Source organism: Fistularia commersonii, chromosome 23 (assembly GCF_037954325.1).
Source record: "Fistularia commersonii isolate RoL2024-O1a breed Wild chromosome 23, RoL_Fcom_v1.0, whole genome shotgun sequence".
Lineage (NCBI taxonomy): Eukaryota > Metazoa > Chordata > Actinopteri > Syngnathiformes > Fistulariidae > Fistularia > Fistularia commersonii.
Window position 1 is genome coordinate 14,566,069 of NC_141306.1, and position 26,788 is coordinate 14,592,856.

General features: G+C 46.0%; 1 protein-coding gene across 1 annotated transcript in view; it reads left to right on the plus strand.

Annotated features, from left to right (window-relative positions):
- wdr7 (WD repeat domain 7) overlaps positions 1-23,246 on the plus strand; it is a 91,476-nt gene extending 68,230 nt beyond the window's left edge. Inside the window, exons 25-30 of the mRNA XM_086171092.1 lie at positions 10,578-10,695; positions 11,428-11,577; positions 11,679-11,761; positions 12,303-12,402; positions 21,052-21,156; positions 22,895-23,246. Of these exons, the coding sequence (XP_086027218.1) occupies positions 10,578-10,695; positions 11,428-11,577; positions 11,679-11,761; positions 12,303-12,402; positions 21,052-21,156; positions 22,895-23,098 (760 nt within the window). The 3' untranslated portion in view covers positions 23,099-23,246. The remainder of the gene's footprint in view (positions 1-10,577; positions 10,696-11,427; positions 11,578-11,678; positions 11,762-12,302; positions 12,403-21,051; positions 21,157-22,894) is intronic.
- The last annotated feature ends 3,542 nt before the right edge of the window (positions 23,247-26,788 follow it).

Below are 26,788 nucleotides of genomic sequence, written 5' to 3' on the forward strand. Positions count from 1 at the left end.
TGTTACTTCTGTACCGATGAAAATGGATCATTTCAACATTCGCGCTAACTTATGAAAACAACTGAGAAGGGCTGAACAAAAATGGCAGCGAAAAGAAACTCATATTCTGCAGGTTACAAGCCGGAAGGAGTGAAATATGCAGCTGAAAATGGCGATCGAGCAGCAGAGAGAAAGTTTGAAGTTAGTGAGAAACTTGTAAGGGACTGGCGAAAAGCGGAGGTTACTCTTACTGAAGTGAAGGAAAGTAAAAAAGCTAATCGCGGGCTAAAAGCTAATGGCGGGCTAAAAGCTAGCCGGCCACGGCGAGAGGAACGAGCTCACACTTGGTGCTTGAACAAGGTGCTGCCAGGAGAGGCTTGTCAACAGGACGGTTGCATCTTCACACCCAGGAAGTTGCCAAGGAGATGAATATAAGTGAGTTTGCGGGAGGAGCTTCCTGGTGTCACCGCTTCATGCAACGCCATCGCCTCTCTATCAGAGCAAGGACGCCGTCCTGTCGGGATCCAGAAAGGCTGGAATTATTGTGAATAATGGCAAGTGACGATGACTCTGACGTAGCGACGTACCGGTAGATGAGGAAGCGGCGCATGTCTACCTTCGGAGTCGGCGGACTTGTTCAGAAATGACACCGAAGAAGAAGATTTCGTTAGATTTAGTGATTAAGAGTGACACCGATTGTTTGGTTGTAGCATGTGCTATATGCTATCGTTATTTGAATGACTTTACCGTAATATGTTACGTTAGCATAGCCTAGCAGGCACGTTCTCAGTTGGTTGTTTATGCGTCATACAGGCTATACTTATTCAGCCTGTTGTTCTCTATTCTATTTTCATTTTAAATTGCCTTTCAAGATAAAATGTCTATTCTTGGTGTTGGATTTTATGAAGTAAATCCCCCCCAAAATGCGACTTATACTCCAGTGCGACTTACATATGTTTTTTTCGTTCTTTATTACGCATTTTTGGCCGGTGCGACTTATAATCCGGAGTGACCTATAGTCTGAAAAATACGGTATATACTGTACGTGCACATCCAGATCAAGGCTGCTTGCGGTTTGTGTGTGTGAATGCAGATACTAGTTCTGACGTTGGCGTTTGAGTGAAGGTCCATGCAGAGGAAGCACCGGACGGTCAGCGGTCTGTCCGGCAGGGGCGGGTCAAAGGTCAGATTGTGGTGAATAAAAGGCAGCGTTTGAAGGAGCGAGGCCTCTCGACTACCGAGCAAAGGTGATAAACGGAAAGGCTGTCACGTATGATGTAGCGTCCACGTGTGTGTTTGTGCGTCTGGCCTTTATGAGCACATCCCATTAAGGCTGAAACCTGAGCTTGGCCAGTCTGGTTAAATGAGTATAGATACGTCTGCTCCGCCGCCGCCTTTTCTAGACAGCTTGTCTTTTTAGTTTGAGAGAGGGGAGTTTTCAGCACGCGAGACACAAACGGCGAAGAAGCGCTACCCGGCCGTGTGCAGAGCTAATTAGCCGCCGCTACCGAGCTTCGAGTGAAATGTTTTCACGTTGACTTCACAAGGGAAGGGCTTCTCTTGACCGCTGGGCTCCAGATGCACCTTTGCTGTCTGCATTTGAAATATACAGAGGCAGCAAAAGTGTCCCGAACAGCAGAAGAGCTCACCCTGCGACCGCCGAATGCCAAAATGCAAAAGTAACAGATCAACTCCACGAACTAGTGCTACACGCAGCGCAATTCTGCGAGGTGGCATTAGAATTTGATTTACAGCAAGGCTGCCTCTCCGTGTCCTGCAATGTGGACTCAAAATGAACAATCTGAGTATAAACACGTCCCTTATGTGTTAAGATAAAGATTTTTACCATGTCATGTTATAATTACTATTACAGATGTCACCTATTAAAAACGTGTGTAGGATGAATTAGATTGATGGGAAATGCTCTGCGGTCAATGATCTATTTCTTTTTTGTTTTATTTGAACGTTCCTCCGTTTAAGGGTCTGGACCATTTTTTCGTTTTTCATTTTGAGCCCAATCCATCTAAGGGCCGACCTCCTGTAAAATTTGGACTTTACTGAGGGAGTTTGACGTTTCTGTGATGAACCTGTGCTGGGTTCGTCCCAGGTGAAGGCATCATCCGAGCGTAAATAGGAAGTGGACCGCAACGCTTGCTTTGGGAGGAAAACAGGCTGCTTGGTGGATGGAATAGGAGGACTGGAGGGGTGTGTGTGTGTGTGTGTGTGTGTGTATAATTAGTAGAAAAAAAATATCTGTACAAGTCGAGGGTCGGAGTGGTTCAACGCGTATTGAAATGTACTCATTGAGAACTTATATTGACACTGAAAATAACAAAGATATTAAATTATTGCCTATTAAAACAACATTTAACATTTAATAAATCAAAAGCAACAATTCCTTATGACTCTATCTGCAGCATTTCCACGGCCAAAAAACAATTTCCTTTAAAGAAAACAAAAAAGAAACATGTTACAGCTCACTTTCCTGCTCTCTGATGCTGAAGTTCTTGCTGAAAAATGTGTTGCATTTATTTCTTATGGATCTATAAGTGTGTTAACTTCCCGACGAATGGCGAAGCTTCCCTCGGCGTCACATAGCAACGCAATAGACGCCCCCTTTTCGTCGTTTTTCCACAAACCCGGAGAAGCGTCTGAATTTTTTCACCAATTTTTCGACATTCCCATGAGTCAAATCCCGCTGTATTAGGCACCGCGATTTTAATCCTTTCAAACACAAACGTGCAAAATATCAACTCCGTATTTATTTTTCTTTGGTCCGTCGAAAAACCACGAGATTATGCGTCCTAATGCGTCGGTACGTGACGCGAAAGGCATCCTTCCACTTGTAGTATTTGTAGTATTGATGGTGCTTGCAGCACACCGGCAGGCCAGCTGTAACACAGGACTGTCTCAGAAAATTAGAATATTGTGATAAAGCTCTTTATCTTCTGTAATGCAATGACAAAAACCAAAATATCATACGTTCTGGATTCATTACAAATTACCGAAATATTGCAGCCTTTTATTATTTCAATATTGCTGATTATGGCTTACATCTAAAGAAAACTCCAAAATCCCATCTCAACATATTAGAATATCATGAAAACTCATCTTTGTTTTTTTTAATTGCATTACAGAAGATAAATAACTTTACCACAATATTCTAATTTTCTGAGACAGTCCTGTATTTTTTTAAATCTTATCCTGCAGGCCAAAGATAATCCCACCTTGAGTTCGACATGTGTTTTAGACGTTCACACATGACCTGATACCGTGCTGAATTAATCACCCGCCTTCCCTTTTTATTGTGTTTCTAGCGTTGTAATCTTAAATAATTCATGTGTTATTCATTGTTATTAGCGCTTTGACCTCATGGCAGGAAAGGACCCTGTTTTGGTTTCTGTCAGGAGTTTGTACGAGTCTGCGCGGGGTCACTCCGGGTTTTTCGCTTTTCCATCTACGGACCAAAAACATGCGGGTTAATCGGTAAAAAAATATGGAAAATTGCCGCAAAAGAATGGCCGTTTGCGTCCGTATGTGACCCTGGAATGACCGGCGGCTGGTCGAGGGTGAACAGCTGGGATCGGCTGCAGCGATGGACGTCTTACTCATTTGTCTGACGTTGTACTTCTTCTACGAAAAAGAATCACGCCCTCGCATTAGCACAGGATCGGTGAATAAAAATCTTTTTATTTTTGTTAAACCTTAGTCGGGACCCTCCGGGTCAACCCTTGGCGACCGGACTAGTCATGACGGATAATGGCGAAGCATTTCACTTACAAAATATTCATACGTACAAAACCCAGAGAAAGATCCGGTCATTAATGAGGCGGTTCTCGCTGCCAGACACATTGACCAATATGCCAAAAGACCCTCCGGGATCCTGCTCTAATTGACAACCTCCATCCACCCAGTCCCAGAGGATCCGGGATCCTTGGCCAGGACAAACCCACCACACGCTGGAGGTATCATCCACGAAGAAGGCCTCCAGGTGGACGCCCCCAGTCCGGCCCCCAGTCCGGCCCCCAGTCCGGCCCCCAGTCCGGCCCCCACGCTTCCCCCTCCGCTGGAATTAGTGCACCTTTTGTCAAGGCCAAGACCCGTTTGGCGGTCCAAGCAAAAAAAGATAGCAAGTTTTTAATTCATTTTAAAGGAGCTGTGGATGGTGAGGTGTGCAACCCTGGAGCACACTGGACATCCAAACACCCAAGTTATGCAACGCCATAAAATGAACAACAAAACGGAGCCGTAAGGATCTTCTAGAACCAACCATAAAATACAAAAAGCCTAAAACTGGGTCGGTAAAGTAAAGGTGCGATTAATCATGTGATGTGAACAGGTGTGTGTTGTTTACCGCCTGGTGTTATTGAAGTAAACAGCACGAGGGCTGATCAATGAGGGGAACAGCAGTCAAATCAGGACCACACACACACACACACACACACACACACACACACACACACACACACACGTGCACACACTGAATCTGTTTCAGTATTCCTTCATGGTCCGTTTTATACTGTTATAAGAAAGATGGATACTGTGAGCCGTTGAATGCATGACCGGCTTTGAGGGAGTGCACGCAGATAAACACACGTGCACACACGCGGGGTGTATTTCCATGCAGCTGACTCGCAGGCTCTTTGTCCCTGATGCACCCAACCCGTCATCAATACACTCCTTGCAAAGCTGTGGGTGTGTGATAATCCCTTTTCAATAGGCAGAGATTTGAAAAAGCTCCTGGTGCGGAAGAATCACACACACGTTTTATACAATACACCTTGGTCGACCTGCTCCGTGCACGTGCGTGCACGTCCGCTGGCCACCTCTCAACCGCGGCGGGTTTACGAGGAGCCGTTCTTACATGGCGGCTCATTTGTGCACGTCTTCAAATGAATGCGGTTGAAAATCTGCTTTTTTTAAAACGATCCCTGAATTAAAAACCCGGGTCGTGTTGTAAAACCAGTAGGAATCATCTGTCCACAGGCGGACACAGGCACGTGCACGTCTGCTACCATCACTGCCATGACCTTTTCTAAGACTAGCATGATGTTGCAGCATTTGTGCTGATTCATATTTACTCATATAGGGTTTTTATCAACTCTCATTGCGTCCATAGCCAGAACTTGCAGTATACAAAATTTTGTACGTTTGATAAAAATAATATATATATATATATATATATATATATATATATATATATATATGCACGTATATCATCACCTTCTTAAAATCATTGCCTTAGTTATTTTTTCACAAAATAGATTTTTTTTTTTTTTTGGCCTAAATAAAATGATTATTTTAAAAAATAATTAAAAAAAAAAAAAATTAATTAAAAAAAAAAAAAATATATATATATATATATATATATATATACGTATACGTATGAATGTGTTTGTATGTTTATATATAAAATATATAAACAATTTTAAAAGGTGCGTTGTATAATACCCAGAACACTAGATGGCACAGGAGGTGTTTCCACTTTTACATGGCCGTCCCAATGTTTAATGGTACGCATGGAAAAGGAGAGAAACTAGCATGTTTTGTTTTACATTCTTAAAAAAAAATAAATAAAAAATCTCAAATAGCTTCAAACCAATTTCCCAACTGAGGAGCGAAGGAATCAATGAATCAATCGCTTCTCTTTAAAGATCATCATTTCCGGACAAATGAGCGCATCAGTATATAAGCCGCACCGGCTAGAAATAACTGGATAAATGTGTGTGTACATAAATAGGCTGCACTTGGTTGTAACATGACATATTTACACAGAGAGAGCTTACACAGAATCATTTCTTTTTTAACTTTTAATTAAATCCTTACCGGTAACATCCACAAATACGTACTGGAAATGTTTTTTTTCCCAAACAGTGCCCGTAACACGGCTGATGAAAAAGATGAATAATAAATAAGACGAGGTCCGTCCGTCCATTTCTATCCCTGCTTTGTCCTCCTCCAGCTGATGTCTATCTCCATCTTCCTCCTGCGCTCTAAAACCATTCAAGTCGTCGTCTTCCCTGTCGGAATTGAACGGCGTCGGAATTTCACACTCATTTCATCGGTGCGATGTGATGAGGCTAAATGTTTTGGTGGCGTGACGCCTGTTAGACACAAAAAAATAAAATCCATAAATGAGCCGCATCTTTGTTTAAACTGCAATGATCAAAACATGTGAAAAACTACCGGCTAATATTCGGGAAATTAAGCTACATCCTGACTTTATGAAGGTGAGAGGCCGTGTGGTTGAAAGAAAAGGAAAGGAAATCTGCTGGAACGCTCATTTCTCGGGTTTCATCCGTAAAATGTCAAAATCAATTTAATCACAACGCACAACCCGATAAACACACCTCTTCATGTTCGGTGCTTTTTTTGTGCAATGATTGTAAATAAAAAGGTGCTTTTGTCATGCAGAGGAAAATGAATGTTTACATGGTGTGTGTGTGTGTGTGTGTGTGCGTGCATATTGCTGTCACTGTGAATTTCAACACAAAAAAAGTCATGTAAAAGTTACAGATGTGAGTAGTTGGCTACTAAAATTCAGACCAAATGTTGCTTTTTATTTTATTTTTTTTGAAGCGTAAAGGCTTGAAGCCGTGTCAGTGAGTGACCGAGCCGCTTCTTTAATTAGCCACCTGATTAGCAAGCGTATTAGCATCTCTGTCATTGCAACTTTGGGCGTTACAAGAACCTCCGGTTTTAAACCGGCGCGTGAAGCAGGCGGGGAAGCTATCGTTATCCCGGCTGCTGCCTCGCTGGGATATTCAACCAAATAGTAAAGAAAACATCTAATCACCGGATAATCCGTTGGTTTCTCCGGACTTTACACAGAGACTTTTGCACATCCCATGAGTTTCCCCATTAGCTGAATCTGCTAATAATCATGCTTGGGGAGCATTGCTCAAAGGCAGGTCTGGATAAGATAAGATAAGAACAACTTTATTTATCCCGAAGGAAATTGTTGTGCCAGAGTTTCAAGCAAAAACATAAGAATAATAGATAATAGTTGGAAGGAGGGAGAATAAGAAATACAATAACATATAAATTGTCAAGGTTAAGGCTATCAAGTGTTTTAAGGTCTTAAGTACAAAGATTTGACCCAAAGATTTTCCAGAAAGATCCGGAGCTCCTGACCGTCCAGCTTTACTCTCGGAAAGCTGTAGATGAACCTCCCGTCGTGTCCGGAAGCATCTGAGGCCCTGATTCGGGCTTTTTATGCACGCCGGAGGTGAAAAACCGCAAATGCAGACGTAAATGACGGGGTTCCTTCTGGAACTTAGGCAACAAATCAAAACTGGGCGCCTCGACCCGCCAAATCTGCGAGTGATCGGAGTGATAGGAGTTTGCACGTTGCATCGTCCGCTTTTTTGGGTGGATGACTGTGACGGAACCGCTGGTCAGACCGTCCGTCCGTCCGTCCGCGGGCCACTCGGTCAGTCGGCTCTAAACCTGTCAGTCCGGCTGTCTTGGTTTCTGGCAGCCGGGCATCTCACCATGTGACTCCTCCCACGCGGACTACAATCAATATCTCCTGTCCTCGCTGTGTGTGTGAGTGTGTGTGTGTGTGTGTGTGTGTGTGTGTGTGTGTGTGTGTGTGTGTGTGTGTGTGTGTGTGTGTGTGTGTGTGAGTGTGCCTCTGTTAGCCACAGTATCGACTGGGTAACGCCAGTGTGATATTGGCTGTGAATGCAGTCATGTTGTCAGGTTCACACACACACACACACACACACACACACACACACTGGCTGCTCCCCGTGTGTTTGCTCTCGGCCCCGTTTTGGATCATGCGCTGAACTCATTACAGTTTTAACTGCTTTTTGTGAATGAGAATAAGAATGATTAATTTATCTTACATGCATCCACAAGTTTAGGTCTTAACTGTTTTGCATCTTTACTGGCTGTTTCCTGTGACAATATTTATAATTTGTCGTACTTTAGCCCGTTGTGTCTTTGAGAAACGCGATTCCAATCGTCTGTATTTGTGAATCCCGTGGCGATACGGACAATAAAATTGACTCTTGACTGAGCAGCAGTGCCACTGACGGAAATGCAGCGCGGCAGAATTGCCGTTGCGTCATAACTACGCTTAAACTAAATTAGATTATCTTTTTGCGAAGTCCTTCTGAGGTTCATCGTCAACCTCACGCCTCCCGCTGTGTCAGTGCAAAAAGCAAAATATTAACATTCCTCGAGCCCTTTGTGAGATGAAAGACCTCCTGCGCTCCTCACATGCTTCCTGCTTGGTTTTCACACAGATGTGAATAAAAGTAAACGCCGGGAATCCTTTGCTAGCAGGCTGTCGTTCATTGCTATTATTATTATTATTGATATTATAGGTTTGGAGTCCTTTACTCCATGTTAATATTTACAATGTCTCGAAATGTTATGATCGCAAAGTGACGTGTTCAATTTAAGGCCGGTTGCATCCGGCGCAAATAAACCGCTATTCTGGGAAAAATAAAGTCTGTCCTGCCGGGTGATTCCACAGCTCTCTCTCAAGGATTAGCCGGCCCATAAAACGCTGGCCACGATATCCTGCGTCACAGTTTCCGGTCGGAAATGGAGCGCACAGCACTCGAGCATCAGGCCTGCTGCTCAACACACACACACACACACACACACACATTGATGCATTCACACACAGCTAAATACAGACAGTGTGCTGTAGAGCTAGCGTCCAAATGCAGGTGCACTGGGTCAAGCCAGTCCCCTTCGTTTTGATCTGTGTGTGTGTGTGTGTGTGGTGTGTGCGTGTGTGTGTGTGTGTGTGTGTGTGTGTGCGTGCGCCTCGGCTCCGGCTGTAACGACAAACCAGATTATTTCATTACACGTTTTAAATGCCGGTCATTAACCCCGGTGCTTCGGCCGTACAATTAGCTCCCCGCTCTCCCGCCGCCTTATATCAACATGGTGACTGTTTCCAATTACAGCCGCCTCTCCAAATGAAATTAAAGATTTCAATATTGTTGATGTATTGCCAATATATTAGCGGTATTAATTACAGGATCTGTAGGTTGGATGTGTAATAAGAAGAGATGAACGGCGTGGCTCGGGTATCCGTCGGCTCACGGCTCCCTCCCTCTCGCTGGCTTCCTCCCCGGAGTCATTTGTTAACAAGATGGCCTCGCTCACCCTCACTCTCCGCTGTGTGTTTGGCACACGTGCGCGCTCGTAGGGGTGTGTGGCCAGCTGTTAGGGTGTGTGTGTGCGCGTGTGTGTCTAATTCCTGTTGCATTGTGGGAGTCCATTATGCCGTCGTCTGCTGAATGGCTCCCATTGACTCGGCCTTGACATTATAAGCTGCCCGCTAATCTCTTCACTTCATATATTTGTAAGGCTCGGTCTCCGGCTCGCCTTTCTCCCCTCTACGTTTTATCTTTTGATTTTACAAAAAAAAAAAAAAAATGTAATAATAACACTCCTCACGTGATTTCTTTCTTTCTTTCTTTTCCGTTGGGAGATTTTCGTCACCGATTTCACGAGCAAGCGCCGTTTGTGCATCGATTCAAGATAATAAAGGGATTGTCTCTTATTTCTAAAATCATCAATATTCTCAAGTGAGATGCTGTACTTTCAGTTCATATTCTATTACAAGAAAATAACAACCGTGTTAATATCGCCGTCGTTCGCCGGAGCCTGTTGTGCAAAGCCGGACGTATTAAGTGTAGTCTAACTTTTTGCGTAGCCGCTAATTCTGGGCTCGGTTCTGGTTTTCAGGAGACCTGGTGCAGGGGTGGCGCGAATCCAATAAGATTTGGTGCAAAGCGGTGGTTCTTAACCTGGGTTCGATGGAACCCCAGGGGTTCTGCGGGTCAGTCTCAGGGGTTCGGCGGAGGTCAAGACACACATTGGTGATGACATCACCGGCCGCAGGTGATCACGCCACATAGCTCGGCCTATCCGTGCTGCGGGGATTTTGGCGCGCTCAGTTGTAGTAACTTGTGACTGTCGTGATGGTACGTCATGTGATTTCTTTCTTCATATTTTAATCCCTTCATACTAATTATGTCAGGCAAAAAAAGAAAGCGGTCGGAAGAATACGTACAATACGGATTCACACGTATGACGGAACGCGATTGGAATCGATGTCCTGACTGTATGATTTGCAAAGACAAGATGAGCAATTCTAGTCCAGCACCGGCAAAACTAAGGGAAGGCTTCCTTCAGCTGCATGGAGATGGGAGCTACAAGAACATAGCGCTTGCTGGATTCAAGGTGAAGGGAGCCAGATTCCATGAAAAGGCTCCTCCGCCTGTTCTTTGTACCCATCGACGAAACGATCCTCCATCCAATAAAGAAGGGTTCGGTGAATGCGCATGTAAAACAGGTGGGGTTCAGTACCTCCGACAAGGTTAAGAACCACTGGTGTAAAGTCAAAAGAATGATTTGGGTTCGCCGTCGGGGGATATTATTCTTTTATTCATCCCAGAGGATTTTTCAACGGGCACTCATAACACTCAGGGCTATTGCTAATTAGCTCCAAGATACATTTCTAGATATCCGTCATAGATTCAATGGCAAGTTGGTAAATCTGTGACGCCCCCTTGCTTCAAAAATAGTTTTGTACCCTGTTAAAGTGTTCCTGTTCTCCCTGGCAGCATCACCATGGGTCTTCCTCTCAACCCTCCGGCGGATTCTGCCCGCTCGGCCCGCCACGCCCTCTCTCTGATCGCCACGGCGCGCCCGCCCGCCTTCATCACCACCATCGCCAGAGAGGTACGCTGAGCTCGCACCGCTTCCAAACCCCAAAACCATCATTTGAATGCAGATACAGGCAATCCGTTTCATTGATATCGGCAATTTTGACGTGTTTTACGATGCAATTCAATTGAAAAGTCGCACTTAAAAAACCTCGATTGCTTGTACGATGTACTAGAGGTTCATTTAAAAATATACTGCTCAAAAAAATAAAGGGAACACTTGAACAACACAATGTAACTCCAAGGCAATCACACTTGTGTGAAATCATAGTGTCCACTCAGGAAGCAACACACATTCATTTGGACTTGTTTTAAGGACATTACATCAAAGTTGGATCAGCCTGGAGTTTGTTTTTACACTTTCATTTGGAGTGTGATTCCTAATTCAGACCTCCATGGGTTGATACAATTGATTTCCATTGATCATTTTTGTGTGATTTTGTTGTCAGCACATTCAACTGTGTAAAGAGCAAAGTATTTCATAAGAATATTTCATTCATTTAGATCGAGGATGTGTTTTTTAAGTGTTCCCTTTATTTTTTTGAGCAGTGTATTTTTTCACAAATGTGAATCCATTTAACGAATGTTCAGTGCTGAGTTAGTTGGTTTTAGCGAGTTCACATCTTCACTGTTTGTTTTTCTAAACAAGTCAGAAAGAGAAAGTACCAACGTCACGCGTCCAGTTTGACAAATGTTGTCTGAAACCCATTTTGAAAGCGTCTTTTCCCGACCCGCGTCCGTCCGCCAGGTGCATCGCTTCAACGCGGCCCAGGCCAACTCTCAGTCCCAGCAGAACGTCCACACCACCACGCTGGCCAGAGCCAAGACCGAGATACTGAGAGTGATCGACATCCTCATCGAGAAGATGCCCGGGGACGTCGTGGATCTGCTCGTCGAAGTAAAATTCCGCTAAATCGTTCGTTAGGAGACGTTCGCCAAACCGGCCTATTTGCGGAACGAAAGCCGACGGAAAGGTCTCACCGCGTTCCTCGTCCTCAGGTCATGGATATCATCATGTACTGTATCGAGGGCTCCCTGGTGAAGAAGAAGGGACTCCAAGAATGCTTCCCTTCTATTTGCAAGTAAGTATTTGCCGAGGGCGCCGGTGAAGCAGCTGTTGGCGGATTTGCCAGAATGTGACATATTGTAACTGTATCTATTTCCAAGCCGCGCTTTTGTCCGAAACCAGAGACGCGGATGAACTCCGGCCCATCTGCTCGGCGCGTACGTTTATTTATTCAGGACAATGGCTGCCGGCTCGCAGAGGCCACGGGGTCGACGTTTTGAAGACGTCTTTTGCGAAAAATAAGCCGTACATTTGTTGAGTCCTTTCGCAAATCCTGCGCGGGAAGCGAGGCGGACCAGCCGGAGTGCTGCCGTCGCCCCACGTTGCATTTCAAATGTCCGTATCCCGCTTTTTTCCCCCGAGACCACGCTTGAAATGGAAAGCGGAGAGTAAACAGCGACGTTGAACTTTTGAAAACGGCAACGGAGCGGTTGTGTTTTGAAGAAAGATTTTAGACCCCATCATTTATCCTTTGTGTTGTAATGCCGCCTCCACCCTCTGACCTCCACCTGCACCCCGATATCTGCTGGCTGACGGTCCATCCCCATGATCTCCAGGTTCTACATGGTGGGCTACTGTGACCGCAGTCACCGCATCGCCGTGGGAGCCCGCCAAGGTTCGGTGGCCCTCTACGACGTTCGTACCGGAAAATGCCAGGTATTTGTTTTTCTGCTCTTTGGTTGTAAAATCCAGCCACCTGAATGTTCCTCTGTCTAAATCCATACATCCATCATTTTGTCCCATCAGTTTTTCTTCAAAACTCTTTTGCCTTTTCCCGTCTTGTATTTTTCCATAATTGCCGTCGTCATACGAGGAGTTGTTTTCTTTTCTTTTCTTCTACCCTCCGTAATTAACGATGAAGCGATCACTCATTTAAACCGGGCTCTGACTTTGCATGTGTTTCCTTGTATGTGCGCACAGAACGCTTGTGTGTGTGTGTGTGTGTGTGTGTGTGTGTGTTCATAATTTGCTGCACATTGATTTGCCGTAACCTGAGCCGTCTCATCCCATGAAGCAGGTCATATATATATATATATATACATATATATGATAATTGCAGTGGCCCCTGTTCGCCCAACAGCCACACTGACTGTGAGTGTGTGAAGGTGTGTGTTGGGTTTCAGGACGCCGTGATGACACACTCGCGTCCATTTGCGGTGATTGACCTTCCTAACAAGCCAAGGAATGTGTGTTTTTGATGAAACACTCTTTGAATTTTTCTAATAAACACTGACTGCAATTGCGGAGCTAGAGGTTATAATTAGGATGTTTTTAGTTCCCCACTGGAACGTATATGTACATATTTGTCCAAAGGCACGTTGATTCGTTCATTATGTGTACCGTGCGTCATTCACATGTCCTATAGAGACACAAACATTCACTATCTCATTCTCATTCATTTGATTTCACGTCTCCTGTGTGTTTTTGGACAATTTTGTAAAGCTGCGAAAACATCTGACCGCTCTCCTGCAGTTTGGGAAGTTTGTGAGCCGGTCTCTCTCTCAGTCGACCCACACGGCTACATTATTAGCATCGTCTAACCATGTGACCGTAGAATGGCGCCTCCACTCGTGCACGGATGTGATTCTCAGTCAGAAAGAACTCCCGCGATGACCTCGTTCTCTTATATCGGGGTGTCTTTGAGCACAGAAACAGCACCTCTAGGGGGACCTGGTGGGAAGTCAGGAGTGTCTGCAGGACCTGCTCCACCTGAGCGTCCTGCAGATTCTGCCCCGAGGCTGGAGGTCAGATTGTGCAAGCTTTGGTCTCACATGACCAGTGATTGACCTGTATTTTGAGACGGTTTTTCCAGCCGGCACCGAAAACAACGGCGGACCGTTTTTCTAACGGAAGGCCGAGCTGAGATCGACATGAGTTTGACCATTAAAAGGTGAGCGGTCGATCGACTTCGTATCGTCCGTTTGAGCGAAGGATGTCGCCAAAGGAAGGGTTGATGAATAGGAAGGAAGGAAGGAAGGAAGGAAGGAAGTGTGAGGGAGGAAGGAAGGAAGGAAGGAAGGAAGGAAGGAAGGAAGGAAGGAAGGAAGGAAGGAAGGAAAACAAAGCGAGGGAGGAAAGGAAGGAAGGAAGGAAGGAAGGAAGGAAGGAAGGAAGTGTGAGGGAGGAAGGAAGGAAGGAAGGAAGTGTGAGGGAGGAAGGAAGGAAGGAAGGAAGTGTGAGGGAGGAAGGAAGGAAGGAAGGAAGGAAGGAAGGAAGGAAGGAAGTGTGAGGGAGGGAGGAAGGAAGGAAGGAAGGAAGTGTGAGGGAGGAAGGAAGGAAGGAAGGAAGGAAGGAAGGAAAACAAAGTGATGGAGGAAAGGAAGGAAGGAAGGAAGGAAGGAAGGAAGGAAGGAAGTGTGAGGGAGGAAGGAAGGAAGGAAGGAAGGAAGGAAAACAAAGCGAGGGAGAAGGAAGGAAGGAAGGAAGGAAGTGTGAGGGAGGAAGGAAGGAAGGAAGGAAGGAAGGAAGGAAGGAAGGAAAACAAAGCGAGGGAGGAAAGGAAGGAAGGAAGGAAGGAAGGAAGGAAGGAAGGAAGGAAGGAAGGAAGGAAGGAAGGGTGAGTAAGTGTGAGGGAGGAGTCCATCTGTGTGTGTCCAACCGTAGCTTGCTAGACTCTGCATGACCATCTGCCACAGCTTTGATCAGCCTCTGTGAACAGGCCTTTGTCTGCTGCATTGCTTTACGCGTGTGTGTGTGTGTGTGTGTGTGTGTGTGTGTGTGTGTGTGTGTGTGTGTGTGTGTGTGTGTGTGTGCATCCAGCTGCTTGCTGAGCTTCTTCAACAGATTCTTCTCAGCCCTCTAATTGAACTTAGAGGCACGATTAGCATCTTTTTACATGCGACACGGCAAGCTTCAGAAGGAGGCTGTTTTTGAATTTCATTTTTTGGCTTTTTGATAAAAAGCTCGGTAAATCCAGTCAGTTTGTAGTTTTTGTTTTTTCCCCTTCGTGGATGGACGTGCGGTGGTCCTCACATCTTCATCTCCAAGTCGATTAATTCTTTATTTTTATATGAACTTTGCTTCCAGCGAGAAGAGAGTGTCAAGTTGCTGTGATTCGTGTCGTGACAAATGTTTCCAAACGTGACTTTTGGACGGTTGACTTCTGAAGCACGCAAAGGGTTTTAAACACGAGGAAAAATAGATCTCAGGGATGCTAAGGAGAAAATAAGGAATTGTACTGATTCACAGACCTTGTGATGGAAGAGGCACATTAAACATCACCATGATGCCTTCGGTGCACAAACACAGGGAGAACAAGTGTTTGATACGCTGCTGATTTTACAGCTTTTGCCACTTCCAAGCATGTAGAGTCTGTCATTTTCACCAGAGGAACTCTTCAACCGTGAAGGACGGGATCGAACACCAAAATCCAGAAAATGTTTTGATTCTGAGGTCATTCATTTTCCTTTTTATTGCATGACATGAGTATCTGATCAGCTCCCAACCAGTAGGAGTGGCGTCTCTCACACATCTATGAGTTGTTCTTTAAGAATCCCTCCTGTTCTCCACTCGGGACCTGGATCAACGGCACCGGTTTGAACTCCTCACCTGTAGAAAACACACCCGTCCACACACTCCACCAAACAAACTCCGACCTCTCCACCGTGGCCGAGACCAGAGCCGTGGAAGGACGTCTGGGATGGAACGGTGAAAATGAAAATGGAAGAAGATCAAGGTGACGGTCCAAAGAAAACCATGAGTAACACAGGGGAAAAGGTCAAAAATAGAGCTTTTTGGATCCGTGTTTGGAGGAAGAAGAAGAAGGAGTCCAACCCCAAGAACACCATCCCAGGCGTGAAGCACGGAGGTGGAAACATCACTCTTTGGGGTGCTTTTCTGCAAAGGGGACGGGACGACCTCGCCGTACTGAGAGGAAGACGGACGGGTCGTGTATCGCAAGATCTCGCTCGGCAACCTCCTACCTTCAGTCAGAGCCTTGGAGATGCTTCGTGGCCGGGTCTTCTGGCACGACGACCACCCCAAACACTGAGGAGAGGCTCCGTAAGAAGCGTCTCGCCGGTTTCCAGACATGAACCCTACAGAATATCTTCGGAGGGAGCCGAAAGTCCGGCGACCGCCCCGAAACCTGAAGGATCTGGAGAAGATCTGCATGGAGGAGCGTCTGGAATCCCTGCTGCTGCAGCGCAAACCTGCTCAGCAACTCCAGGAAACGTCCGATCTCCGGAATTGCCAACGAAGGTTTCTGTACCAAATATTAAGTTCTGTTTTTCTGACGAATCAAATTCTCATGTCATGCAATAAAAGGCAAATTTATGATTTAAAAATCATACAATGTGATTTTCTGGATTTTTGCGTTGGATCCCGTCACCTCTGGTAAAAACGACAAACCTCTACAAGCTTCGCAGGCGGCAAAAGCTGAGAATCACCAGTGGATCAAACCCTTGTTCTCCCCGCTGTATTTAGTTGGTGTGTTTAGTTGGTTTATTAAGTGTGTTTACAATAATATCACACAACTCCACAAACAAACCCATTTAAGAGCGAGAGAAAAACCAAAAACCTTTTATATTCATAAACATAATGCTGGTCCCCAAAGGGGCCGGGTTTAAACCCTGCCATTCTTCGTCATGGGGGAAGGGAACAAAGTGTGACTCGTTTTCCATGTGTACACACACACACACACACACACACACACACACACACACCGAGCTGTGTCCCCAGGCATCAGGTGTATTGAAGTATGGAGTGCTGTAAATGGTTTCAGTGTGCTTCACTGCTCTCTGATAGGCTGATTGATTCTGTAGGCAGTCCACCATGACACACCCACCCCCGATCATCATATCTACCAAAGCATCCATTTTTGATGGCCATTAAGCAATCGCACTCAATATCCAGCGACTAGACGGTTATTTTAGCCGTCCCCCTCGGGTTGCAGTTAAATCACCTTGAGTCGTAATCGTTGTTCATGTCGTCGTTTGAAATCAAATTGAAAGTTATCATTAAGCTGCTAAATAAGAGGCGGGCTTGTTGCCCCCGGAGAAGCTTCAGAAGGTCTCGCCGACCTCGACGATCCCAACACATCTAGACAATATGGCAGATGTAGGATCCGATGCGGGCTGGTTCTAACTAATCTACCCCGGGATTGAAGCGGTAGATTCGGATGACAGACGGAATTCACTTTGGATCCGATACATTTTGTCGATTAAACAACGATTTCTCAGCACCCGTGAAAATGGAGTTGCCTTTGCATCTCAGTCCTCGCCCGCTCGCCCGGCATCGGCTCGGACGGAAAATGGCGGAGAACGTCCGACAGCGTGAACTTCGGTCGGAGCCGGCGGTCGGATCGTCAGATCGTCCAAAGGGACGGCCTCGGCAAGATGGTACATCGTTTTCGGTATCACTTTTCGGACACTTTGGGTATTCAGATAGGGTGGAAGTTTTCCGAATGGTCCAAATGTCAAAATTAAGCTACAAAACAAGGATAGACAGCAGACGAAGATAATTTAGGTTTGTTTTTTACATTACATTGCTTTTGGCAGACGCTTTTATCCAAAGCGACTTACAATCGAGGACATAAGGACTGCAAATACACTTGTAAATACAAGATGCACAGGAAATATACAGAACAGTAAGCTGGGGTTAGTGAGTTTGGTTTTTTTTTGACAAAGACATACACAAACACACACACACACACACACACACACACACACACTGCATAGCCTAACTTGCTGCCTAACCTGATCTGGGGCATCAGCGCAGTAAAAAGTCCTGAAAGAGTAAAGTTTCTACCTGTTTCTTGAAGGTTGAGAGAGATGATGCTGGTCTTGTTGCTTCCGGAAGTTTGTTCCACCACTGAGGTAGTAGAACTGAGAACAGTTTTGCCTGAGATGGCTTAGAGCGAGCAGAAGGTACTGCTAGTAGGTTTGTATCAGAGGAACATAAGGTCTTATCATTTGGTTCAGATATGCTGGACCTGTTCCTGAGGTGGTTTTGAAGGCCAGGGTCAGGCATCCTGGCAGCTACTGGTAGGCTCCTTACTCGGAGCCTTACTTGGACTTTGAGTGACCTCACCTCGTAAGATGATTCCCGACTCCAAGTCTTCACCCATTGATTTTTGTCCTCAATCAACAATAGCCAATAGCCACGTCTCGGCGTGCCGTCCGACCGGCCAGAAGCCGTCCGGTGGTCGAAACGGCGTCCGCAGGGACTGAGATGGGGAGTCGCTGCTCTTTCCTCCTCCCCGGAACAACAGGAGTGATGGGAAATGAGATAGAGGCGCTCGGTGAAGACAAGAAGAAGGTTAAAAGGGGGAAACGAAGGGATTCATAAAGAGGTGACTCAGGGTTCGAAGGGGAAGGGTGGATGGGGATGAAACGCTGCCGAGAAATCAAATAATTCACCTTCTCCTTCAGCCAAAAGTGACGGACTCTTAACCGGATTTTCTCTCTAAAGGAAGACGGGGAGAGGCGCGTAAAACAGCGAGATTGTTTTCTGTTTTTCTTCTGCGCTCTAATCACCGCAGATGGGTTATTATTTCATGGTGCGGGTGCTCAAGGCGACACGTCCTAATCTCATCTGGAGGTGAGAGTTTGTAATCCCAGATCCAGGCGGCGGCTGGATGGAGATTTTCTGGGAGGCCCTTTATTGCGTTACGCGCCCTTCATCTGCCGGGACAGTTTATTACGTTAGACGCAGCGCCGCGTTGTTTTATTTTGTCCCACGAGTTCTGCAGGCGAACGGCAGCATCTGTCGGACCGGCGGCTCTCTGTCGTCTGATGGAATTATCTCACCCGCACCAAACACTTACTGTCAAGAAAAATGTGTCTAAATCTGGAGGAAAACAAGTTTCGCTGATATACGGCCCGAAATTTGCCGTCCGGCTTATCATCTCATCGGGGGCAGAACTCGGGATCTGAGTTGGACTTCCACCGGCTGCCGCGGTTTTTAAAAGACTTTCCTGCTCGTTTTCGGCGTTTCGCTGAGAGGTGGTTTGTTGACGACGTTTCTCGGGATTGTGGCTCGTTCACTGCGGCGCAAAAACTTTCTTTTGGGTTCATCGGCACAAAAGTAACAGCTCAGAAAGCCTTAAATGTAAAATCCATCGCTATTTAAGGAAGGTTAAAATGTTGGAACGGTCTCCAGGTTGGCGAGCAGAGCGTCTTTAGCCTCCTTGCTAATATTTGCAGATGTTCTTGCACAGCAGCATTACTAGAAATCGGATGGTGGAACATTTTCTTCTTTTTCCACCCTGCACCTGCCTACCGACCAGCCCTGAAGGAACTCTTGTAACTTCTTCTTCTTCTCCTTTGGGCTTTTCCCTTCAGGGTCTCCACTGCGAATCCACCTTCTCCATCTATCCCTATTCTCTGGATCCTCCTCTCTCTCCCCAACTACCTTCATATCTTCTCTCACTACCTCCATAAATCTTCTCTTTGGTCTTCCTCCAGACCTCTTGCCTAGCAGATTCACCTTCAGCAACCTTCTACCCAGATCTTCACCATGGTTTGGACATGAACACTCCTTTATTCATGTCCAAAACATCTCAATCATCACTTTGTCTCGGTCATACATGTCCTGCACCCCTGTGACAGATTCTTCTTCTCCTTTGGGCTTTTCCCTTCAGGTGTCGCCACTGCGGGTCAGCTTTCTCCATCTAACCCTACTCTCTGGATCCTCCTCTCTCACATCAACTACCTTCATATCTTCTCTCACCACGTCCATAAATCTTCTCTTTGGTCTTCCTCCAGACCTCTTGCCTGGCAGCTCCAATTCCAGCATCCGTCTACCAATATATTCTCTATCCCTCCTCTGTCCATGACCCAACCATCTCCGTCTGGCTTCTCTGACCTTCTCTCCAAAACATCTAACATGTGCCGTCCCTCTGATAGACTCATTCCTGATCCTCTCCATCCTGGTCACTCCCAAAGAGAACCTCAACATCTTCATCTCTGCAACCTCTAGTTCTGCCTGCTGTCTTTTGGTCATTGGAACAGTTTCTAGTCCAAACATCATCTCTGGTCTCACCACTGTCTTGTACACCTTTCCTTTCCTTCTGGCTGATGTTCTTCTATCTCTTGGTACCCCTGACACTTTTTCTCCACCCATTCCAACCTGCTTGGACCGTCTCTTCACCTCTTCTCCACACTCTCCTACGCTCTGGACTTTTGACCCCAAATACTTGAAATCCTCCAGCTTCTTGATCTCCACTCCCTGTAGCCTCACCGTTCCACCGAGTTCCTCTCATTCACACACATATATTCTGTCTTGCTGCGACTAACTTTCAAGGAAGGAACTCTTGTAACTCTAAAGTGTAAAAGAGGAAAGGTGTTCCAGCAAAAAAGTGACAAACAGTGTGAGGTGTGATGAAAGAATAACAGGCAGAATGAAAGGTAAGGCGGAGAAGACGGAGGTGAGACTGACCCGTTGAGGAAGAGACAGGAAGCAGAGCTGGAAGCTGCAGAGATGAAGACGCTGAGGTTCCTTTCAGGAGCCAGGAGGACGGAGAGGATCAGGAATGAGTCCCTCACAGGGACGGCACCTGGGAGATGTTCTGGAGATCAAGTCAGACTGAGGTGGTTTCCACAAGGACCGAGGAGAGACGGTGAAGATCTGAGTAGAAGGAGGCTTTTGGATGGAGGGGAAGAGGACATGGAATTAGTTGGTGTGAGAGAAGAAGATCCAGGAAGTAAGAATAAGAACAACTTTATTTATCCCGAAGGAAATGTCGTGCCAGAGTTTCAAGTAAAACATAACAATAATAAATAATAGTAGGAAAGAGGGAGAGTAAGAAATACAAATAAAGCTATAAAGTGTCAAAGTCAAGGCTATAAAGTGTTTTAAGGTCTTAAAAAGTACAAATATTTGAATATTCCCTTCTGCTGAAGGAAGTCGGGTTCCAGTGGCAAAAACACAAGACTGAGACTTTTCCATCTAAACCTCATTGCGTCGGGAAAGTGCAGGTTTGCCGGTCAAACGGTGAAACGCGTTCCGTCCGCAGCCTCCTTCCGACTCCAGCCGCCGACCGACGGACATTTAGAATCCGGTAGCCGAACAACAACCTGAACCCCGACGGCCGGCATTTTAAATCTGTCATTCCTCAGACCAGAGACGGTCCAGACCCTGGAGATCCTGGTTGGACGGTTTCTTTCTACCCAGCAGTTTCTCACCTCGGCCGTGAAATTTCAATCGTCCCTTTCCGACTTTGCACTTGTTTTCCAAGTCGGAGGGAAGCGTCCGGCGCTCCTCCGGACATCGCCGGAGCGTCTCCGAAGATCGCGACGCTCCGGCGATGTCCGACTCGCGACCTCCGGACTAATAACCGCGACTCTTGATGTCCTTCCTTTGCAGAACATCCACGGGCACAAGGGTCCCATCACGGCCGTGTCCTTCGCCCCCGACGGCAGGTACCTGGCCACGTACTCCAACGCCGACAGCCACATCTCCTTCTGGCAGGCAAGTGACTCCTACTTTTACAGATGAAAACAATCACAACCCTCTAACGGAAAAGCTCTTCATCGCTGTTCTTCCTGTGTGTGTGTGTGTGTGTGTGTGTGTGTGTGTGTGTGTGTGTGTGTGTGTGTGTGTGTGTAATGGATTCACGTCTGCCGAGATTTATTTCACCCGAACTCGCGAGTGCATCCGAATAAAGAGGGCGATACGATGGGAGGCGGGGGATCGCAGTCATAAACGTGTGCACGTGGGCAGACACACACTCCGCTTTTTCCCAGAACTGTTAGCTTGAATGGAAGGTCTTTACAACACGACTGTCTGCAGACACACACACACACACACACACACACACTCTAATGGCATTACTGTAAGCAGAAACCGCTGCTGCTGCGCCGGCAGGGCGGCTGCTGTGGTAACGAGCCTGCAGACGCTCTGTCCATGTTTGCGCTCACGTTTGTCTGTGTGTGTGTGTGTGTGTGTGTGTGTGTGTGTGTGTGTGTGTCACTGTGTGTGTGTGTGTGTTTGTTTGAGGGAGGGGCACTTTCATCTTAGGAAACAACAGTTTCTCTTTGCCATGCCTCTCCTACACACATCCGAACGCCTCCCCACACACACACACACACACACACACATACACACACACACACACACACACACCGTCTTTTTGGACTCCGCAGCAGAGGCTTCTCTGGGCCTGCTGTGTTTCGTCGCAGGGTTTTAGAAGCTGCAGATCGTTCCCCACATGTCCGGTGATCAATAACACATTTTTTGTTGTCGTGTTGTCATGACGTCGCCGTCGGCTCTGATTGATCGAGTCGCCGTCGTATTTTTAGAACAAATAAAAAGCAGCTGTGTGTCTAAAAAGTGAACAAATCTCAAATTCCCTCCAATAGTTTTATTTCCATGTATTGCGAATCCTGCACGTTAGATTCCAAATCAAATCATGAAAATATGTCTCATTTCTCAGTTATTTTACAGAAAATGAAGGATTATTTATTAGGAGTGTCCAAAACAAGAGCAATGTCTGCATATTTTTTTACAAACCAAAAATAGAAAATGAAATAATATAAAATAAAATAACGAAATTTTTGATCGAGTGAAATTCACTCAATAAAAAATGTAAATGTAATGTTAAAAATCCAAAATCAATCAAATAAAATGAGTGGGAGCAACATGCACTGAAAGGAATACACAAATAAATGAACCCATTGGACACAATAATGGAATAATTTGTGACCGGCATGAGAAATTATATCCCGCAAGGGGTTAATAAAGTATAATAAAATCAAAAATGTAATGAACCCTGGAAAACCAAGTTATTGCATTCCTAAGAGTCCTAAGAAGGAACGGAGAAACAGTTTGTGGATGATGAACAGAAGATCCAGGAGCTGCAGACGGTTTGGGGAAAAGAGGTTCCCGTATTACAGTAAATATTAGAATGTGCAGGGAAAAATGCAGTATTTTTGAACGGCCCAATATTAATTTTCCTTAATGTCCTGTAAAGTCATTTAAAAAAAACGGATACATTTTTCTTGCAGCGCTCCCATAACACTACAAAGATTTTAAGCTTTATTCCCATTGTGCAACACACTGCTGCTGTTTGGAACAAGGCTCTAAAACTTGAGCAATAAGAGATCTTATAAATGCCGTGAAGGCGTCTCCCATTATTGCGCCATCCAGCTTTCAGGCTTCGTTTCTACCGCACAACAAACTCTTGTTTTTGTGCACCCTCCCTCCTCAGATGAACACCAGCCTCCTGGGTAGCATCGGGATGCTAAACTCTGCTCCTCAGCTGCGCTGCATCAAGACCTACCAGGTGCCTCCGGTGCAGCCGGCGTCTCCGGGCTCCCAGAATCACCTGAAACTGGCTCGCCTCATTTGGACGTCCAACCGCAACGTCATTCTGATGGCCCACGACGGCAAGGAACACCGCTTCATGGTCTAAAACCCGCAGTTCCGCTTGTGTTTTTGTTTTGTTTCGTATCAAAATGGCCCCGGCGCTTAGCTGCTACCGCGTGGATGTGTTGGTCTTTGTAGTTTTAGCGTTCAAAGTTTATCCTGCGCCGCTTCGCAAATCACGCCCGAGGTCAAACCGCAGCGACGGTAACAACCGCGACTCATGTGAAATGATTCAAACGTCGCCCGGCACAAAACGGCAAACCGAGTTCGGGGCTCTCGTTTTGTAGAAATTTCCGTTTTATCGGAGCGCGACCGTGTTTCTCATCGGAAGCCGCCGAAAGCGTGTTTCGAATCGCCGTCACTTTAATTGTTTACCGCCTGTTATCATTCCTATTTATTTGCTGTTTATTTGCTGCTCGAGTCACGTTATTCTAGAGCCGTTTTTGGCTCCAATTTGTCGCCCGTTATTTTAAGTCAACATTTTATCGGCAGTCATCGGACCTCTCCCCTCGGTTTTAGGTCAGTTCGCTAAACTCTGCCATGTTATTGCCTATTGACAGTCAGGTGCAAAGGAGTTGCACGAGAGTTTTACACATTTCTGGTGCGCGTAGTTTTTCTTTTTTTTTTTTTCCTGCGGGAGAATAAATGATGTTTGAGGACGTGTCCGTGAGTACCTGTTTTTCACCTTTCCGACCGCAGGCGTGTCTGTTTTTGTGCTCGTGTGAGAATTCCGCCTCCCGCTTCAGGTCGGGCGAAACCCCAAATGCTTTTCTTCTCATGCCGTTGCAAGGTACATTTATTCCAAGTCTTCTTTTGCTGTTTTAAAAGACTTCTCGACACGGCGACGGTTACGGGAACGGGAAACGATCGTTCTGTCCGTCCCTGTCGAGATTCGATTTTATAATTTCTCGATTTTGATTTTGAGAAAATGCTAACGGTAATCCGAACGTTGGAGGTTCTGCTTTCGACCGAATCGACTCCGGAAATCAAGCTTCTGATGCGTTCAGTCGTCCAAAGCGGGAAATAGATTTCGTATCCTCTTTTGCCGCTTCGCTGTCCCGATTTTTACCATCGGTTTTTATCTTTGCGATTCGGCGGACGGATCGAATTCTTCTCGGCTTCTCGGACAGAGGTGGGAGCCGGAGGGGTGTCGGGTGAGAACATTCACATGTCCGCAGTTTTCTAGTCAGTTCTTTCAACCCCGACACAAAAAGACACAGTTTGGGCAAACGGGATCTAACAGACAGAGGATGTTCCTCCGTTCGGTCAACGAAAAGTCAATCGATGTAACATTTACGCCACTCCGGACGGGCGAACAGGACCGCCGAGTTAGTCGCATCGCCGTCGACGGCGGCAGCGGAGTCTCAGAATTTAAAAACAAAAACCTTTCTTTTCTTGCTTCACCATTGACTTCTGTTTTACGTGGGATTATCAGTTTCTTTGCAGATGACACCTTGTTTTATATGTGGCTAATCTGTGTGACTTTACCGCTTCCCCTCGGTATCTGAGGTCGTCCCAAGGTCGGCCTTTATTTTCTACGGGTTGTGTACGTTTTCGTGTGGAGTGTTTCGCGCGTCCACTTGCCACGGGGGATTTTCCGAGCTCAGCTTTTCATCGGACGGACGTTTTTCGGGGTTAGTTAAGAGGCGGGGAATTTTAAATATACTTTTTATGTTCTTAATTTGGCCAATCTAAAGCAACGCCATCCCCTGTAAGGAAAAACATGTCCCATTCACCTGTTCCAGTTGAACCCTGCCTCCTTTTGATTCTCCGACACGTTAATCACATTCCTCGATTCCGTAATTTACAATCAAAAAGATCGAAAGTCGGCCTTTGCTGAAGTCGAACTTTGAAAGCTGCGGTCACAGAAAAGGACCTGAGATCCGACACTAAAACGTCTTAAAGTCAGCATTTTTATGCGACACAAAGTCGGGATCCCTGCGGTAACTGGACGTCCGACATAAAGGCCGACATTTTATCACTTTATCTGGCATTTCTGTTGAAGAGGAGGAAATATTGTGGTTTAGCAGAAATGTACTCATGGATGTATTTACCTTGTAGTGCATCCTTTTTTGGTTTTTGGCACATAGTGGCTTAAAGGTGAACGGGACCTTCTTGCCTCACCAAGGTACGAGTGTGTGTGTGAGTGTGTGTGTGTTGAGGTTCTCAGAGTTTTATTGCAAGAGACAAATATAGGTCAATAACTAGAGAAGAGATGATACTCTGTACATCCCGCGACCTTCGTTTCGGAATCGGACCGAGTTTAGAGGCTTTTATTTCGCTATCCGTGCGTGATGTTGCGGTATTGAAGAGTATTTTTGAAGACTTCACTTGAGCTTCTCGTATTTCTTCCCGGCTTCTCTTCCTGGCGTCCATCCGTGTTGTGTCAGTTTCATTAGTGCTGTCAGAAAGCTTCCAACGCCGTCACACACCTGTAAACCCGAGAGTGTCAAAGCTTTTCGCAAGTTCTTCCTCTATTAGAGGTGGAGGCGGAAAACAGCAGGTCATCAGACCGGTTTTCGGAGACACACACACACACACACACACACACACACACACACACACACATGCGCGTCGAGTCCAGCGGGTCCAGGGTGCATTGAGATCTTAATCTTTCGTTTTCTTTCACCTTCGCTACTCTTAACAGTCTGAGAAAATATGTTTTTGGCAGAATCTCGGGGGAGGAAAGGTGAGAAAAAGGGAGGCAGAAGGGAAGAGCTGAGGAGTAAGTAACAAGTGAAGAAGAAGATCAGCTCATTCATCCAAAAAGTCCTCCGGCGGCGAACCCGACGCCGTCTGGCAGACTTCGAACGCAATCTAGCGGTGAGGGATCTCGGAGACGAGACGCAGTCATGATGACATAACGGGAAAGCTTTTTAAGGCTCCTTCCTCTCACTGTTATCCATGTGCATTATTCAAAGCTGCTCATTTCACCTTTTCCAAACACGCCGAGCGGCGACCGCTCGTCTTCTCAGCAAAGCCCGTGAGGTGAAGGTTTTCAAACCCGGCCGTCGCGCACATGAATAAACCCGCGGGTGATGAATTCCATGCAAATGTGATTTTTTTTTTTTTTTTGGTTGACAATATCGTGTGTGGTTTTAAAATGCAGTGAGCGTGGCGTTGATATCCAAGCGTGCGTGCGTACGTGCGTGCGTGCGTGCGTGCATGTACAGTGCATTCCTATGATGTAACACAGTGTGAACATCCTGCACCTCTTAGAAACAAACACACTGATGTGATGAAATGTGTTCTTGTTGACTTTGTGTCCAATAAAGATAGAAAAAAAGACTCTGTGTGTGGCTTTTATACTGTTGTTGTGCTGAACAAGCTCCTCCTCTGTGGAACCTTCTTGCGGCTTCTTCTTCTTCTTCTTCTTCTTCTTCTTCTTCTTCTTCTCCACCTTCAGCAACCTTCTATCCAGATCTTCACCATGGTTTGGACATCAACAGCAGAGTGTTCATGTCCAAACCATCCCAGTGATCACTTTGTCTCAGTCATACATGTCTTGCACCCCAGTGACAAAGTCTTCTTCTCTTTTGGTCTTTTCCCTTCAGGGTCTCCTCAGTGAATCCACCTTCTCCATCACACCCCATTCTCTGGATCCTCCTCTCTCACACCAACTACCTTCATGTTCTGTCATCCATCTGACAGAATTCTGTCTTCCTCTAGACCTCCCATCTGTGATCTTCTGTCTATCTTAACACGTGCCGTCCCTCCGATGGTCTCGTTCCTGATC